General features: G+C 61.6%; 1 protein-coding gene across 28 annotated transcripts in view; it reads right to left on the reverse strand.

The window, feature by feature from the left end:
* Positions 1–18,597, reverse strand: part of AFDN (afadin, adherens junction formation factor) — a 145,433-nt gene continuing 126,836 nt past the window's right edge. For 9 of the 28 annotated variants that reach the window (XM_089332447.1, XM_070074581.2, XM_051841895.3 and 6 more), the window contains 8 exons: positions 18,291–18,385; positions 17,482–17,667; positions 15,840–16,841; positions 13,643–13,678; positions 8,228–8,341; positions 5,239–5,743; positions 2,328–2,412; positions 1–1,613 (listed from right to left, as the gene is read on the reverse strand). In XM_089332447.1, the coding sequence (XP_089188573.1) occupies positions 1,460–1,613; positions 2,328–2,412; positions 5,239–5,743; positions 8,228–8,341; positions 13,643–13,678; positions 15,840–16,841; positions 17,482–17,667; positions 18,291–18,385 (2,177 nt within the window). In that variant the 3' untranslated portion in view covers positions 1–1,459. The remainder of the gene's footprint in view (positions 1,614–2,327; positions 2,413–5,238; positions 5,744–8,227; positions 8,342–13,642; positions 13,679–15,839; positions 16,842–17,481; positions 17,668–18,290; positions 18,386–18,597) is intronic. The other 19 variants (XM_089332450.1, XM_051841909.3, XM_051841907.3 and 16 more) reach the window with 8 other exon arrangements.

The following is an 18,597-nucleotide window of genomic DNA, read 5'->3' on the forward strand; positions in this document are numbered from 1 at the left end:
TTTAAATACATAAAAGTTTATTAAAAATAGGCTGTAACTGGAGTACAGTAGAAATGAGACTACAGCAGTTCCGATGCTTCCCGTGGTGCACGCCGCTGAAAGCGCTTTTACACGTATACACGTCTGCCCTGACTCTCCCGGTGGCACGCACAAGCCCTGCCCCGTGTCCCGTGCCGCCGTGCACCTGTCGTTCCGCATGCTAACAGCACGCTGGGTGGCGGCACGGTCTCCCCGTAGAGCAGGTGTGGACCCGGTCACGGCCAGGCCGCCAGTGCTCAGAGACCTCCGGGAGCAGCCTGCTCGCCTGGCCCCTCCCCAACGCGTGGAGCACCTACGCTCTTCCTTAGCAAAGGAAACGTGAACGCACGCTTCAACTAGAACCCTGACAGCACAGAGTATCCACGCTGCTGCCTCACAGTGGATGGCACAGCCCCAGACGAGCGGCTTCTGTTCAGAGTGCGCACCGGCCGGGGGGGGGGGGGGGGCTGTGCGACCACGCGCGCCTGCCTCACACACGTCCGGAGGACAGCACGGCGGAGGAACCGCCTGGCCTCACGGGGGGCTGCTGTGCGACCACAAGGGAGTTCACCATTTTCACATCACACAACATCAAACAAACTGAGGTCCGTCTCCCCAGCACCTGCCACCTACCCACAGCTGGAGACAGGAGAGTTAAATAACCACTACACCGCAAGCAACAGCTCCAACTGCCTACGCGTCACTCGTGGAATACGTCGCTCACAGACGCCAGTGGCTCAGCCTTCCTGCAGCTGTGTCTGCCCGTGGACCGGGGGCACAGTGCAGGCGGTGTCGCCTCTGCTCCTGGGCTCAGGGACACTGTCCGCAAAGGAGACCCCTTCACAGGCCCGAGGATCTGCAGCCCGGCGGACTCTCTGATGTAATGCTCTCGAAATTCATCCATGATTTATTAACCTAACAACTATCCGGTACTTCTAAAAACAAAAGCCCCTAAGTTTAAATCCCCAAATTTCCATTTAGGAGGGTTTCTTTAAGTCAAATATTTAGAACTGATCAGGAGTGGCGTGGAACAGTCTGGAACCCGAGGGGCCTCCCAGCCGGCAGCAGGCACGGCCGCCACCGAGCAGTGCAAACAGCAGTCCAGTAGTTCAAGCTATTCACTCTGGAGGCTACAACAGGGGTCTTTGACAAGGAGAGGAACAGGACTTGCCTGTCGAAGCCCCTGTGAGGACTACGGGGCTGGTGGGGCGGGGGCGGACCCACCCTCCTCCCTGTGGCCTCTCAGCCTGGAGCGGCACACGACCCTTATCTTCCACTCAGAAAATGAAGACGTCAGCACGCCAGCTGCGTAAGTGAGAATCTTTTGGTAAAGTGAGAGAACACTTCTTGGAGCCTGAACACCTCTAAATCCCAGCCACTTCAGACAGGGCCGCTGTCACTCAGCCCACGACCCGCAAGGCAGCGTCCGGCACGGCCCTCCTCACTTGGTGTTCAGTTCGTTTTCCAGTTCTGTCAGTTTCCGGGAGGCTTTGACTTTGTCGGACACGTCCTGGCCTTGCGAGAAGAGACGCTGGCGCTCTCTGAACGTCAGGTTCTCAGGGGCCCCGGCACTCCCAGGCGAGTCCGCGTCGTGGCTGTGTGGGTCAGACAGGCAGCGTCAGCGAGCGAGGCGTCCGCACGGCAGGCCGTGACTGCCCAGTGAGGAGGCTCACTCTCAAATTTCAGTACGATTTTTTCTGCGATTAAAACTACTGGGGCGCTGGGGCGCAGCAGGTTCGGCCGCCGCCTGCAGCGCCGGCATCCCACCTGGTGCTGGTTAGGGTCCCGGCTGCTCCACTGCCCACCCAGCTCCCTGCTCTGGCCTGGGGAAGCAATGGAAGACGCCCAGGTGCTTGGGCCCCTGCACCGTGTGGGACACTCCTGGCGTTGGCCTGGCCCAGCCCTGGCCAGACGATGGAGGATCTCTCTCTCTCCCCTCCCTCTGCAACTCTTTCAAATAAATAAATCTTAAAAAACCACTGGGCTGCACTGAAGCCCACTAGGCAATGAGGGCAAAGTCACACTCCTCTCTCACAATACTAACTGGTGCCCATCTACCAGCAGTGCCGCTGACTAGCGGCGTGTGGGACCCGAGACGCCCGTGAATACGCCTCCTCCAGGACTGAGCTCCGGAACGGCCCGGGCGAGGGCCCCGCTTCCCCTGGTGCGCGGCCGAGACCAGCTGCCTCGGCCACTGCCCCCGCCGCCTGCCTGCTGCCGGGGCACACACGCCACTGCTGCGAACAGCGCTCAGGGCACACGGAGCTTAGCAAGGCCCTGCTCACACCCGCCCGGCCCAGCACCCTTACCTCTTACTGCGCTTCTCCCTGGGATCCCGGGAGGCGTCCTGGGCTCCGGCGGCCGTCCCAGTAGATCCCGTGTAAGAGTTTGGTCCTTCCCAGAAAAAGAAACAAAGTTCAGCTGCGTGCATTATTTCTGAACGTTACGGCGAAGGTGCGGTGCCCCCAGGACCGAGGTCTCTACTGGGTGCACGGGAGACCCAGAGGCCCAGGCTGGACAGAGGAGCCGTCAGTTAAGAACACCTGTCGCTCAGTGGCCCGAGGCGGCTGCTCCCTACCCAGAGACGGGGCTCGCCGACTCGGGCCTGGGATGAGAGGAGAACTGGGCGGCTGTATCTCCCAGGAGCTCGGATCACATCACACACAGCACCCTGGAGTCAGAAGGTGGCAAAATGCCTGACCCTGAGGACTCTTAGACAATTTCAGGAGCAAACGTTAACACAAACATTAAGAAATAATCACAGGGCTGGTGCTGTGGCGGAGCGGGCGCAGCCGCCACCTGCAGCCTCGGCCTCCCATACGGGCGCTGGTTCGAGTCCCGGCTGCTCCACTTCCAATCCAGCTCTCTGCTGTGCCCTGGGAAAGCAGTGGAAGATGGCCCAAGCCCTTGGGCCCCTGCACCTGCGTGGGAGACCCAGAAGAAGCTCCTGGCTTTGGATCAGCTCAGCTCTGGCCGTTGTGGCCAACTGGGGAGTGAACCAGAAGATGGAAGACCCCTCTCTCCCTCTCTTTCCCCACCTCTTCCTCTCTGTAACTCTGACCTTCAAATAAATAAATAAATAAATCTTTAAAAAAAAAGGAGTAATCACAGGCTAAACTTCTCTTTTCAGAATAAAGTTTTCTTCCAAAATAAATGGTTACACTGGGGCCAGCATCATGGTACAACAGAGAGAACCGCTGCCTGTGACGCCGCATCCCATACGGCCCAGGTTCCTGTTCCAGCTGCTCCGCTTCTGATCCAGCTCCCTGCTGGAGATCTGGGAAAGCAGCAGAATACACACCAAGTGCTGGGCCCTGCACCCACTCGGGGGACCCGGAAAAAGCTCCTGGCTCTGGCCTGGCCCAGCCCCGGCTGATGTGGCCATTTGGGGAGTGCACCAGACCTCTCTCTGTCTCTCCCTCTCTCTCTGCAGCTGTTTTCAAATAAATAAATCTTTAAAAAATAAGTAAATGACTAAAGTTATGAAAAGAAAATAAAGCCTTGAAACAAACGAGCTACCCCACCGGCTCTGCTGTGGCACGAGACACCTACAAGGCAGCGGAAAGGGGGAGTGGAGGGGACAGACACCGGGCTGGCCGGGCCGTGCTGGCCGCGCACAACACCTGCCCTGTGACACCTGGGCACGAGCTGCCGCTGGAGCTCCGCAGAGCAGACGGAAGCCTGTAAACGGACCAGGCGGGAGCCGATGCGGTCACGGGCACCTCTGAAAACCGGGGGCGTCGAACCAGCGCTCGGGTTGTTTCCCTTGTTCAACACCAGCAGGAGAGTCACCTGCCACTGGAACACTGCCCGCCTCCGACAGCGCAGGCCGGGGGATGCAGGCTCAAGCCGAGCGGCCAACACCCGGCGTGACCTGGGTTAGACAGGGCACAGCACGGCACAGCATCTCCGCACTGACGCTCTCCTTTGGGCCGAGTCTTCCCGTTTCCCCAGCCGCCTCCGCGTGCAACCCGGGGCACCGCACCTTCCCTCAGTCCAGCCCGGGCTCCCGGCCTCGGCCAAGGCTGTGCGGACGGAGCCAGGAGCTCTCCCAGCCAAGCCACTGTGCCCCTCAGGCGACACCTGCATGCTGGGGTTTTCCCATTTTTAATTCGAATGTTTTGGCTTAAAATCATTGCATTCTATATTTTCAGCTTTAAGAATGATTTTGGCTTCTTCCACTGGTAAAAATGAGTTCAAAACGCCCAGGATTTTTAATCAGCCTATCAACTCCTTTTAGCCACGTGTACGTGGCAACTATAAAATGCAAGTTGTTCCCACGGCGCCTTTCACCGTGTCACCATGCTGAGTCCATGGTGCTGTGCTGCCCACACCCCCAGTGGAAGGTGCCGCGTCTGGTGTCCAGAAGCCAGCACTGCCAGAATGCCCCCAGCAGACACAGGGCTGGACAAGGGAAGCCGACAGGTTAGAGAAGGCAGAGGGGTGACAGCTCTGTACCACACAAAGGAGGTCTTGGAGGGGCCGAGCAGCGAGATGCAGGCCACGCCTCTCCGACGACTTACTGCCAGTGTGAAACAAGACAAGGTCGGTGGTGTGAGAGCCAGCGTGGCTGGAAGTGACTCCCCGCTGTGCTACCTGCTGCCAAGCCTGGTGTCTGTGCCATGAGCCTCACACGGCAGCTACTGCTCGGCCTATAGGATCTGCTGAGGGGCTGGCGGCACTGCGCCAGGCGCCGACGGAGAACTGAGCAGATGAGCCGTCATAACAGACTGCCCTGTATCTGAGGGGTCAGGAAGGAGGGGAAGGGAGCCGGGGTGCCCCACACCAGCACCAGCGCAGGCTGCATTTCAGAAGCCACTGCGTGCGGAACAAAGTCCCACTCGATGCACAGGGGAGCCCTGACACGGAACCGGCACCTCTTCCTGAGGCACTGACACAGGCAGGCAGGCAGGCAGCAAACGGCTGGGAGAGGCAGAGAACGGAAGCCAAGACCAACAGTACTTCCGGTGATTATGGGAGGACCGGAGAAGGGCAATCATGGCCGCCAATGGAGGACAGGGAAGTACAAGGCACACCAGAAATGGCAGTCCCCAGCCCTGGACCGGACAGGAGCGTGAGCAGACACTGCAATCGGGGGGCGGTCACCACGCAGGGGTACGTGACCCCGCGAGATTCGAATCCCAAAGCAGGTGCAGCCGCGACTCCAGGCCCAATCACGGGCCAGAGGGAGCTGGACTGCCGCCCTGTCTGTGCCTCTACCTGGAGGGTGGCGGGGGCGGCAGAAGCTCGGCTTTTTTGGAGGGGGCGGGGGCTGCCCCGCCCTGTGGGCAGTACTGTTGGCTTTGGCGGAGGGTGGCCGGAATGAGCTGGAGAGGGAGATGCCGTCGGAGGCCGGGCGTGGCTGCGGCTCCCGGGCGGCAGCAGGAAGGTGCCCATGAGACTTCCTGGTGCTGGAGTACTTATCCTGACCTGCCGGGCTGGGGTCCGACTCCGCCTCTTCCTCCTCCTCCTCGTACGCGACAAGCCTGGCCGTGAACAGCGAGTCTGGGGAGAGGGCCTGCGTTTTGAGGTAGGAGGTGTTCCGCTGGGGTGGAGGCGGGGGGGCGCCGAGGGCCGGGGACGGGCACGGCGGCTCGTAGTCCCGTGGCAGCGGCGGTCGGCTCAGCCCGGGCTCCTCGGGCTCCAGCAGCCTGCGCGCAGCCTCCTCGTGCTGTCTGCGTCTCTCGGCTTCCAGGCGGCTGTAATACCCCTCCTCCTGTCGCCTCTGCGGGCGGGAACACACAGAGTGCAAAGGTCAAGGAAGGGCAGGTGCGCTGGCCCGGGTCCCCATGGCCACCCTGACATCCACGGATAAGGTCACTGTCACTCTGAGGGAAGCAGCGGGAGGAGCCTGCGTCCCCTCTGGAGCAGGGGCCCGGACCCCCCGGCCGCAGGCACGGCCTGCAGCCGCCGTGCGCCGCCTCCCTCCTGCCTGCCTGCCTCCTCGCCTCCTTCCAGTGGCTCTCGCATGCGGGAGCTCGCTCTCCCCGCGGCCGGCAGGCTGGTGACTTACCTGTCGTTGCTGAGTTTTACAGACAACACACAACTAACACTGGCTGCGCCGCGCCCGCCACAGCGGCACCTTCGGGACAGACAGACTCCCCTGAGCTCAGTGCAGTCAGCGCGGCGGCCCCCGCAAGGAAGGCACGAGGGGTCCCCCAGTTTCCTTCCTTCCAGGGCCCGGCAGGGGTCAACAGGAGACCACGAACGTAAGACATCGCTTGTTTTCTCAAAGGAACCATCTAACACGTGGACTTCCCACAGTCCTGAACGCGCGTGTCCGATCTTCAGAAACTCCCTGGCGGGAGACGAGCGAGCCAGGCGTTCGCGGCAACAAGACACGGTATTCAGATATATTTCGACACGTGTTGTACACTGCTTCTGACACACATCTGCACAGACTACAGGCGACAGGAGTTAGAGTACTTTAACAGCAGAAAGGTAACAGCACAGTTGGTCAGATCGACAAGCTTTAGGGCACAAGAAGAAGTGAGAAAGAGGACGAAGGACCCGGCACAGCCCTGCCTCCCCGGGCAGCTCGGCAGGCTCGGTGCATTGTAAACTCAGCCAGCGGCACGGCGCGGGGCGCTTCCCGGCTGGGTCACTGCCCCCGAGCCACTGCGGCCTGCGCCGACGGTGGGGGACACACAGGGAGGAGGCCGGCGCGGCCATCGGCACCCACACCCTTTCTCACTTCATCTTCCGGCTCCCCCGAGAAGTCCTGCAGACAAGACGCCGTCATCTGCTCGGCCACGGCCGGCGCTGCCTGTGACTGCTGCGGCTCTGGACCAATGCCAAGGGCCAGCGCCGCGAGCAGTCAGCGCCGGGCACCGTGGGGCGAGCACGGCACCCCCTGCTAGTCACCCGGAGCACATGTAATTATGGGTCCTAAGACGACTCTGTTTCGCTCAGCAAGTGAACGGCACATTTTTCTAAGCAAACCCGTCAATTGTGGACATTCTGTATGAAAAATAGGTTCTTCAGCAACTTTTTACAGTGACCACTCGATGACAGAAGTAGTTACTAAAACACAAGGGCACCCAACACAATCATGAGTTAGGAGAACACAGCAGGAGGACCACAGAACCCAAGAGGCTCTCCACTCGGGCACGGCCCGCCCTGCTCGCCCAGGGCTGCACGGGGCGAGGCCCAGGCGGCTGCCACCAGGGCCCCATCGGGAAAAGCTTCTCCCCGGAAACGGCCGGGGGTTTCCTGGGACACAGATGTCACCACTAAACACCACCCGCTCTTGGAAACCGAGCGGCTGAGGGTTCTCAGCGCCTCCACCTGACTCTGACGTCGGTGACCTCCCCTCCAGCCCCGCGCTCGAGCGCCTGACAGCTGCTCAGACGTTAACTAAGTGAGGGCGGGGCCGCCAGCCAGGATGGACGCGGCCTGGGCCCCCACTGTGCGCCCTACGCCCGCCCCGCGTCTCCACCTCACCCTTAGGTGGCTCTGCAGCCTCACAGATCACTTCACTACAAAAGCCCCCGGGAGTCTCTAGGTGTGTGTGTGTGGGGGGGGTCTGTTAATACAGCTCACTGGATCAGCAAGGAGGAACTGTTAATTACAACTAAATCGTCCCCCACGCCTTCACGGAAGGGGAGGACTGAGAACATGGCTCAAAGCAGAGCTCCACGCGGGCCCGTGGGACAGACCTGGGTGCCCACAAAGGCTGCAGCCACCTCCTCCCTCAGCCTCAGCCTCAGACACCAAGACCACGAGACCCGGGGAACACCTCAGAGCCCCATTTCTCAGGGACGTCGCGGGAAAGTTCAAAGGAAAGGATCGCTTGAATTCCAAAGCACAGGACGGAAACAGACGAGGCAGGGCACTCACGCGACGGCGCGCTACAGTCTCCGTGGGTAAGCTCCTGGAGCCGCTCGGCACCCGCGCACTGCCTCACCGTGCCCCTGCTGCCTCCCGCGGCCCCCACTCCACGCAAAGGTCACCCTCACCCGGCACGGCAGCAAGCTGGACCACGTCCACGGGGGCACAGTCCCAGGGACACGGACCCTGAGCCACGAGGCCCACTGCCAAGCACACCTAAGCGTTCGCCGTTGGAGGGAGACGGCTCAGAGGAGGCAGGGGATCTGGAGAGCCGAGCGAGACGCAGGCGGGCCGGACGCGGCCTGGTCCAGCCCCTCCGCCCCAGCCACGAGTGACGCCCGGCCGCTCTGCACGCTGCCTGCCCTCAGAGGACCACCACCTTTTCCTCAGCGTCCCGTTTCATGCGCTCCTCCTCCAGCCGCGCGCGGTCTTCCGCCTCCCGCTTCCGCATCTCCTCCAGCTGCTGCTGCCGCCGGCGCTCCTCGTCCTGCAACTAACAACACAGCGGCGTCAGCCTCCACGCAGCCCCACCAGCACGAGACGCAGGCACACGGCAGGACACGGGAACAGGGACACGGAGACACACACGCACGCACACACGCAGTTAAATACGCAGCAGCGAGTGAAAGCCGCTGCGGAGACAGAACCTGCGCGTCTTCCAGCTCCACAACCTCACGGGCCGTCGCAGTCCCAGGGTGACTCACAGCTCAGACGTGCCCACAGAAGCCAGCTCGCGTCTGTGAAGCCGCGCTCAGGCCGAGCAGCTCCGTGGGAGCACAGCACAGCCCGCGGGGCAAGGAGCCGGCCCCCCCGTGTGGCAGCACCGCCCCCTGCGGACCAGGAGCACCAAGAGCAGTGTGCCTGCAGCACCCGTCTCCTTCCCGGGCACCAAGCACCTGGGTGCCTCCCCCGGCCACCGGCTGCCTCGGGTCCGTCCTGGACTGCAGGCGCTGTGTCCCAGCTCAGGGACGCCTGCCAAGGCACGGGCTCTGCACTGGGGGCTGCTGTCTCCCTCCCAATACGTCTTCCACTGTCACCACGTCCAGACGCTGGTCTCAGACTCCGCACGCGGCAAAGCTCAGTCCTCGTGAAGCAAGACAGAAACGCCCAAGGCCCAGGACGGACTTCTGGGTCTGCGCTCCTCGGGCCCCTGCTGCGTCCCTCTGTGCTCCAGGAAGGAGCCCGAGATGAACAGCCAGGTCAGAACAGAACGGCCGCGCCCTTGCTGTCGCCTCCAGGTCCCCGAGGAACCGCATTCCCCGCCAGCACCAGGAAGAGACTGGGCCCCGAGGGACCCCCGGCTGCACTGGCACACGGCCAGGAAGCCACCTGCAGTTCCTGCCGCGGCAGGAGCCTCGCCCACACGACGCCTGGCACGGGACTTTAATTTCTATGGCACCGCCAGTCTTATAGGAACGTTTAGAGCAACCGTTTAAATAGCTACCTTCTGAATTTGAACTGTGTTTGCATTAATTTTTGGAACAAAAATACACTATTTTTGTTCCTGATAGAAAAAATGTACTATACGTTACGGGACAGCAGCAGCTCCGAGGCCGGCGAGCCGAGTGCGTCACTTACACACTTCTGGGGAGGAGGGCAACTGACCCTACCATCTGATTTTCTCGCCTCAGCAAACATCATAAAAGGTAACAGAAAAACTGCAAGACAAAATAACGTCCCTTTTCTCTAGTGTGACCCAGAGGTCACAGGAGGGAGGTCAGGTGACTGCGTTTATGCAGGAGCAGACACAGGGCAGCGCGGCAGGCCCTGCCCAGCGTCACCGCGCGATGGGACGCGTCCGTCGCCGGGGACTCCAGCGCCAGTCCCGGGCACACACCCCAGGGAAGCAGCCCCACGAGGAAGGCAGAACCGCACTCAGGCAGCGCGGTCTCCCTCGCCCAGCAGGCACAAAGCAAGGCAAGCTGGTGGCAGGCCCGCAGAGAACAGCACACACTGATACGGCGGCTACGTCCTGCAGCACGGACGCGGCCTCTAAGAACCCGAGCAGTCACCACTCTCACAGGTACGGGGGCTGTCTTGTCTTGTATCCCCGGCAGACGGCCGGTCCTACACCAGGGGGGGTGGGGGTGGGGGTGGGGAGCTGCTCTGTGCTCTGTGTCTTGTATCCCCGACGGGCGCCCGCCCTTACGGCTGGTCCTACACCTGGGGCGGGGGGGGGGGGGGAGGGAGCACAGCTGCTCTGTGCTGTGTGTCTTGTATCCCTGACGGGCGCCTCATGGCCGGTCCTACACCTGGGGGGAGGCTGCTCCGTGCTCTGCAGCTCTTCATCGCTGCAAGGGGAAAGCCACTTGCCAGCACTGCTAGAACTTCAGGCAGTTCCTGCCCACTGTCGGCTGGTTCACGTTCCTTTCATTTCCTAAGCTTCTGTCTCCCAAGGACAGGCTGGCCAACTGCCCCTCGGCCTGCGAGGCACTGACGAGAAAGGGAAGCTCCGCCCAGCTCAGAACAGTGCGCCGTCCTTAGAGACAGTGGCCCCAGGCGTGTCCCCTGCAGCTGCAGTCACCCACAGTCCAGGACCGGAGGCCTGCCTGCCTCACGAACCCTGAACTCCACTCCTGGGCCACGCAACCCATCAAGACAGCCCGGCAACATGCTGGGAGGGGACCCTCCGGCCAGCGTCCACGCTGGCAGTCCACGTTCCTAGAGAAGCAGGACAGAACAGCACGCCGGGAGCTGTGCGTTTAGTTCTGTACCACAAAACCACATCCGACCAGGAACTAGACCAGGGCTGCTCTGCCCCGCACCTGCTGGCACGCGTCCAAGCCCTTAAGAAACGTCTCGCTGCATCTGCTCACCCGCTAACACGCTTACCCTACAGGTGACTCAACGCCAAAAACCCCAGACGACACCTGCTCAGGCCTTCACACGCTGACTCGGCCCTGCCCGGCCCTGCCTCAGACCCCTGGTGGCGGACAGCTCCCTGCCCTGAGCCCAGGCCTGTGGCTGTCTCATCAAGCATTTGGCTGCGCAGGGACGCCGTGGCCCCAGCGCACACCCTGAGGTCCCCACGGGAACAGTCTGCTCTGACACCGTCACACACAGGGCACTTCTCCCTCGAATCCCCTAACTCCTGCAGCCGGGTGAGGACACCCGCCCCTCCCCCAGGGTGGAGCCGGTTCCCACCTGCAGCAGCCCCAGCCTGCGCCGGCTCCCTGGCTAACAGGCCCCGCGCCAGGCCTCCTAGCAGCTTCCACTTCAGATTGTGCACGACTTTTAATCATACCCCCCACCCCCCCGGCGGCTGACGTTTCTGAACACGTCTCTCTCAGGTATGTCCCCAACAAGACTTCTTCCTGCATTCGTGCGCTGCCCCAGTCGGCAGACGGCCTGGGCAGCTGGGTAACAGCCCCTCAGAGGGCCAGGCCAAGTACACGTCCAGTGGGAAAACAGGTCCTGTGGTCAGAACCCCAACTCCCCCGTGGCTGTGGGCCTGGCCCTCCTGCTCCACGCACGTAACAGGGTGGGTTCTCCACAGAGCCCCCTGGCAACCCAGAGCGCACACGCTGCCACTCAGGGAAGGCCAGCCTGCTGCCCCCCAGACTCCGCCCTGACCAAGTCCTGGCTCAGTGGGCTCTTCAGGCACAGTGCCACGCACTCCACAGGCTTCCGGGAGCGGACCTGCCCTCCGTGCACGGGCGCGGCTCAGCCAGCAAGCTCACCGGGTCTCTGCACCAGTGAGCGACTGCCAGGGAGCAGCAGTCAGACCTGGGCTTCCTACGCTCCCCAAGGTCACCTCCCTCAGGGACTCAGCAATGTGGCCCAGGACCACACTCCACTCGCTCGGCGGGACTGACTGCCGACCACATGCCGGAACTTTCTAGAAACCTGGACAAGGGTCTCGCTCCATGGTGGTGCAAACACACACAGTGGTGAGTCCCGTTCAAGACGTCAGAGAATGGAGCCAGTGCTCAGCGAACCAGCAAGGCGCAGGGACAGGAGCGGGGAGGGGGGCACAGGTGGGGCACTCACCAGGATGCCAGCGTCTAAGCAAGACGTGCGTGGCAAAGGCAGCCAGCCACGGGGAGCCCAGAGAAGGGCAAGGAACACGGGGGGGCGGGGGCGGGGGGCGGCAGGCGGTCGTGAGCCCGGCATGGGGGGATGGTGCTTGCACACACCCAGCAGTGCCTGCAGCCGAGGACAACTGGGAATGTCTGTCCAGGTGCAGGGCGCCTCGCCCAGGAGGGCTCTGGGGACGACCTCCTGGGATCCCGCTGGCTGCATCAAGGAGGCCCTGTAGGGACCTGGGGCACGCCGGCCACTCCCTGCGGCACTGACCCAGGACATGAGAGGACGGCGGCTCAGGCCAGAGCAGGTTCGGAGGCAGTCGGGGCAGCCGTGAGGTTTCTGTGCTGGACGGGGGAGTGCGGCCGCGGTGGAGGGCTGCAGGGCAGGCTTACTCGTGACTCCCGGTGCAGGCCTTCAGACAGTCAGGTGGGCTCCCGGTCTTAGGGCGCGAGGGGCTGGGCTGGAAACGCGAGGGGTGTGGCCGGTGTCAACACAGTCCTGCGTCACAGGTCTGGGACGATCACAGAGGAAGGGGGCCAGGCCCTGGACTGATGGACCGGCAGGGAGGGCAGGGACCAGCCTAGGCAGCCCTGTCACCAAACAGAGCAGAACCCGCCTCGCTCATCTCATCGGGGCCCCACGGTCCTGGGGTCTGCCGACCACTGCCTCGCGAGTGGCACCAATCCACACTGGCCTCCAAGGTCACGCCCTGGCCAGATCCTCACCGATGGCACCTGCCGCTTCTGACAGCTAAGAGTTCCACAGGCATTGGCAAGGGACCAGGTGCTCGAGTATGGGGTAGCTAGGGTCAGCATCAACACTCCGAAATAGTTATCTTCTAACAAAGGGAACCGCACCACTTCTCCGTGCCACAGCTCCTGCGAGGTCCCCACGGCAGGAGGCGCCCAGCCCACCCCGCAGGCCGCTGCCCCATCTGTGCTCCTGTAGCTCACAGACAGGGAGCACTGTCCAGTTCCATGAACGGGCACCTTCGTATCTGTGCACAGAGAAAAATGGATCTTATTTTGTGTAAAACAAAATACACAGTGAGAGACTACGCCTGTCACACACGAGGCGGGGGGATCCCGAGCAAGGCTTCCCTCCGGGGCGACGCTGCTGCCGAGCCGATTAAGCTGGTTAGGAAAAGACGACGCCACGGGCGCTTAGAAGCCAAGTCTGCTCAGGGACTCCCCGTGCGCTGACGGGCACTGAATGCTGGCCGTAACCGGGTTAAACTCTGGGTCAGAGTACAACTGACAGGGCACCCGACAGCCAAGCAATCTCTAAGAGTACACGGAACACACTCAACTCGGCTGCTGTTTGGCACGGCCAACAGGCCCGGCGTCCACCCGTGGCGCTGCCCGCGCTCACTGGGAGCTCCCTCTACCCAGACGTGACGCCTCGGCCGCCGCTCACTGGCACTGCACTGAGCCCACGCAGACGGAACACCTGAAATCTACTCCAGTGAGATACACTGGCCGCTGTCACGTCAGTGCTCACGTGTTCAGGACTACATAAGGATACACAGAATCAAATTATGACTGAAACTGAGAAGAGGTCAAACCATAAACAAACAGTGACAGTGGAAATTAACAGAGGAGAGTGGAGAGTGACTACGCTAGCAACATTCAAGCATGCGTCTAGTCGGGGCGAGACCCTGGGCTGGACAGCCCGAGAGCCGGGTCTACTGGAAACGTCAGACAACCACCACTACGAGAAAAGGAAATCGAGACAGCAAAAGGATACCAAGGGGAGAACGAGAACATACCAAATCTAGAACAGAGATTGCAGGCACAGCAGTCTGCTGCAGCAACAGAGGGAAAAAAAGAAAGACGAGTGTGAACAGTCGGTTAGAGCCGCACGCCGCGTCGGCACGTCTGCGCGCACGCGTCGTCTGTGTCCGCACAGCCCAGGGAGGGAGGGAAGGACTGCAGCTGACTTCTAGCGCAGGGAAGGACGACGGCCACCCAGTGTTACACGTCTGCGCTCCATCACTGAGACACAGAAGCCAGAAAGCACAAGCGCCCGGGCTGTCTTATTGGAGACTAATATTTCTGACGTGCAAAACAATTCTTACTAAATTATCCTAAGGAACTTCCCAAATACACTAAAAGAGTCTGAAACAGCAGACACTCTAGCCGTTTGGAAAAATCCTGATAGACCGTCAAATAAAAATTCAGTTCAGACTGCCGGAGAATGAAAATCCAAAGGCGGCAAAGCCGCTGCTGACCTCCCACTGCCCGGCCAGGGCCGCACGGCGGGGAACGCCGCGGGCGCCCACGTGTCTGGTGTCTGCGTGCGCACCCGCTGACAGACTGCACCGTGGCCAAGGCTGAGCACCTTCCCTGGAGTTGTGGGGGCAGGGCAACCCACGGCCATGGACACATGCCCTGGGGACCCGTGGCCTTGCGCAGGGAGGCAGCCGCACAGCAGGCCTGGAACGGAATGTCTAGTGAGTCGCCAACAGCTGTTCCTCCGAGTTCAACGGTTCTCGGGATACCAGCAGTGGTCATTCTGCATGGGGTCTGCTGTGGTGACTCTGCTAACGGTCAAGGCCACTGCTGGCGTTCTGTGCTCATCCGAGACGCTGCACTGCCCACCAGGGACTCGGGCTGAACTGAGCGAAGTCATGGGCACATCTGGCTGAGGTGCGTGTGCATTAAGAAGCGTGAACCAGAGACTTCTGGGGAAAATTCAGAGCACACTGAAGAGGGATCCCGCGGCTGGGCCCGCAGAGCCCTGCTTGTGTGAGGTCAAAGGTCACCAGCAGTCGCGGCTTAGGCGCTTCCCACAGCACAGGGACAAGGCTCTTGCCGTCTTCTCTCAGAAGACTGCGCTAAGTGACTGGAAAACGGAAAAGACCCTGAGACTCAACACGACGTGGCCATGCTCCCGGCCAGGTCAGCGACTCCCGACTGAGGGCGCCGACTGCCGTCCCCGCACAGTTCTGGCGCGGACACCAAGAACCCTGCTCTCATCTAGCATTCGGCATTTTAATAATTTATTGCATTAAACTAATTTAAAATTTGCTTTTACTGGAAACAAAAGAGAACAAAAGTTGCTTTCATACTATGGAGAAATATGAAGAAAGAATTCTCAGTATCTTGGCCGGTGCCGCGGCTCATTTGGCTAATCCTCCACCTGAGGCGCCGGCACCCCGGGTTCTAGTCCCGGTCGGGGTGCCGGATTCTGTCCCGGTTGCCCCTCTTCCAGGCCAGCTCTCTGCTGTGGCCCGGGAGTGCAGTGGAGGATGGCCCAAGTGCTTGGGCCCTGCACCCGCATGGGAGACCAGGAGAAGCACCTGGCTCCGGCTTCGGATCAGCGCAGTACGCAGCCATAGTGGCCATTTGGGGGGTAACCAATGGAAGGAAGACCTGTCTCTCTCTCTCTCTCTAACTCTGCCTGCCAAAAAAAAAATAAAATAAAATAACAAAAAATCTCAGTATCTTTATATTACACCTGAACTAGAACTGCTCACGACCGTAACGGATACTTGCTTTATTACCAACAGGGCGCCTGTTGTAAAGGCTGCACTTCTGGGAACGACACTGACGCCTTAATTCCGCATTGTGGGCGGCCGTATGTGGGCGCACAGCGACACCCATGCTTACACGGTGTCTGTGGACCCGGGGGGGGGAGGGGCAGCTCCCGTCCTGGGGGGGTCGGCTGGGCAGCGGCCAGGGCACGTCTGGCCCTCCAAGCCCGCAGGGTTTGCTCTAGCATTCAAGGAGAAGCTCTGCCAACCCCTGGTCCACGCTATTCTTGGTCACTGACAAACACCTTTTCTCAACTGAGAAGGGTTAACTGTGAGTTCTCTAGCAACACAGCGAGGCTGCAACTGGGTCGTCTTTGGCACTCGTCAGCTTTCTGACCCTGGCTCGGCTCACGGACCCGCTGACGCTCAGCTGTCTGTCACGCAGGCGAGGGGCGCAGACAGGCACAGCCGCGGCGGCGCTCTCCTTTACCCGGGCTCTTCGCTCGGCCTCCAGGCGCTGCATGATCAGCAGGGTGTCCACGTCCTCCTCCTCCTCCTCCTCGTCGTCCTCGTCCTTCTGCTTGGACTCCTGCAGCCGCTTCTGGAACTGCCACTCCAGCATGAGCTTGCGCAGCCGGTCGCTCTCCTCGGCGCTGCGGTCCGGCCGGGCCTGCAGCTCCTGGATCTCCCTGCTCAGCATGTCCACGATGTGCAGCTGCTGCTGCTTCTCCAGCTTCTCCCTGGCGTCCCGCTTCCAGGGGTCGGGGGACAGGCTGTCCCCGGAGCCCAGCTCCTCCTTGCTGACCGTGACGTACTGCAAGTCCCGGCGCTCGATCGTGCGGGGCTGCTGCTGCGGCTGCAGCTCCCGAATGACCGTCTCCTGGGGCCGCGGCAGGGAGCTCGGCTTCTCCGGCTTCGCCTGCGGGGCGGGCAGAGGGGCGAACGGCGCCGGCGGGAGGGGCTGCGCGCGCATCTGGCCCAGCTTCCGCTCCTGCTCCCTGCGCTTCCGCTCCCGCTCCTCCTCCAGGCGCGCCTTCTCCTTCTCGTACCACCGCTGGTGCTCCTCCCGCTTCTTCCGCTCCGCTGCGGCCACCTGGGCCGCCTGGGGTCCCACCTGGCCGGCAGAGGGAGGGGGTGGGAGAGGCAGGTCCATGGCCACCCCCTCGAAATCACTGGCATAGTGGGCAGGAGGCGGCGGGGGCGGTGGAGGCAGGTCTGCCCGAATGGGCTGGGAGACGGCCACCGGGGCGGCAGGGACGGCTGCCGGCGTCTTCCACCGGCCAGGGCCGCTTTTGGTCAGAGTGGAGGCCGGGGTGACGGACTTGGAGGAATGGTTCAGGTGCTCCTGGCTGGAGGTGCTGGACTCCACAGAGGAGCTCTGATTGAGCCACATGTCGCTGTCGGCCTTCTGGTCCATAGCGGACTCCACCCGCTGCCGCTCCAGCTGGTAAGCTTTATCTTCCCTAAGCTCCTCCTGGGAGCGAGCGACACGCTGGGGAAAGAAAACGGACCCCCATCATCTCCGAGCCCAGGCCAGAGAGAGTGTAAACCCACACCCGTCAGCCTCGGGGGACAGCCCTGGAACGGATGGATGAGTACGCAGAACGGCACCGAGACCGCCCTGAGGCTCACCGGTTCTGTGAGCAAACAGCGAATTCTCTGCACCACAGACCCGACTGGCCCACAGCGCCCTGGCTGCCTCGGACGGGCCCAGCCACACCGCCCGGACTCCTGGAGAACGGACGTGTCCGCCCGTCTCGCTGCGCGACAGGCACCCGGGGCGACTTCTCTGAGCGTTTCATCCACCCAGGTCGTGCCTGCACCCCACAGTGGGCCTGGCTTTCTAAGCTCCTGGACCAGCTCCACACAAGCAGGCAGGGCAGGCCCTGCTCAGCGGGGGGCTCTGCCCAGTCTTAGGGATGTATAAAAACGCAGGGCTAACACCCTATTCTTAACACTGTTCTCCCGACGTTTGAGTACTGCAAAAGTCCCTTTTCCCTCAGACCTAACTTCAAAAAGGACAACGATGTTCTGAGAACCCATCGACTGCATCTCAGGGCCGCCGTCCGCAGCCTGCCGTGGTCACCTGACCCCGCGAGGCCTGGGGGGCTTGTGGGCCCCGCGTCTCTAACCTGAGCTGCAACGCTGCAGTGGTTACTGTCCGTGTGCACGAGAGGCTTGTCCTCGTAGCTCGGCCACTGGCTGTGCGGAGGGGCCGCCCGGTCCTGAGACTTGGAGGCGGGGAAGGTGAAGTACTCGCGGGTGCAGGTCTGTGTGGGGATGGGGTAGGCCTCGGGCCTGGGTGCAGGCAGCGGCTCCTGTGAACACGGCACGCAGAGGACAGCACGTGGGCCGCGGGCACACACCGCTGCCGCCACTGAGCTGTTCCCACGCTGATGAGCTCTTACAGAGTGTTACATCACACGCCATGTTAAAACTTCAAAGTGTTGGACTCTGTACTGTGATAACGAAAAACATGTAATCCTGCCCAAACCCAGTCATCTAAATCTGGTTTACTTGACTAGTATGCCAAAAATCCAGACTGGATACGGCACATTCGGGAGCCATCAACACCCCCAACTGGCGCCTGGTTCCAGCCCTGCCCCAGCCCGACTTCCTGCTAATGTCCCCCGGGAGGCAGCAGGTGATGGCAGCAGGTGACAGGCTGGTCCCTGTCGCCCACACGAGACCCACATGGAGGTTCAGGCTCCTGGCTTCAGCCTGGCCCAGCCCTGCCTGTGCAGCCATCTGAGGAGCGAGCCAGCAGGTGGAAGAGTTCTGTCTCTCTCACTTTGTCTATCTTTCATATAAAACTGAAAATAAAGAAGCAGAAAATTTAAAAACTGGGAAAACGTAACCACTGCTAATCTCTCGGGTGGAAATGTTCCTCACAACCCTGACCCTCGCGGGCAAAGGCGGGCAGGACGGTGTCTCCCCTGACCTCAGCACACAGGTTCCCCGTGGAGACCGACGTTATCTTGGCTGCTGCTCCAGAGGGGTGCGTGCCCTTTCCTCCAGGGCTGGGGGGCTGATCTGCTGGAAAGAGACAGAAGAAGAAAGCTGAAGAGGAGAACAACAAACCAGACGTGACACGACCGGGTGTCTGCAGGGCTGTGACCGTGTCCTCCCCACACGGCACTGCCGGTGACAGCTCCGGCTGCTCTCGGGGCACCCACAGCCCAGCGGCTGCTGGCACACACTTCACAGGGCCCCAGCGTCCTGTGTCTGCACCACGTCCCTCGGGGTTC

This window comes from Oryctolagus cuniculus, chromosome 5 (genome assembly GCF_051225735.1).
Source record: "Oryctolagus cuniculus isolate XC-2025 breed Fujian yellow rabbit chromosome 5, ASM5122573v1, whole genome shotgun sequence".
In the NCBI taxonomy this organism is placed as follows: Eukaryota; Metazoa; Chordata; class Mammalia; order Lagomorpha; family Leporidae; genus Oryctolagus; species Oryctolagus cuniculus.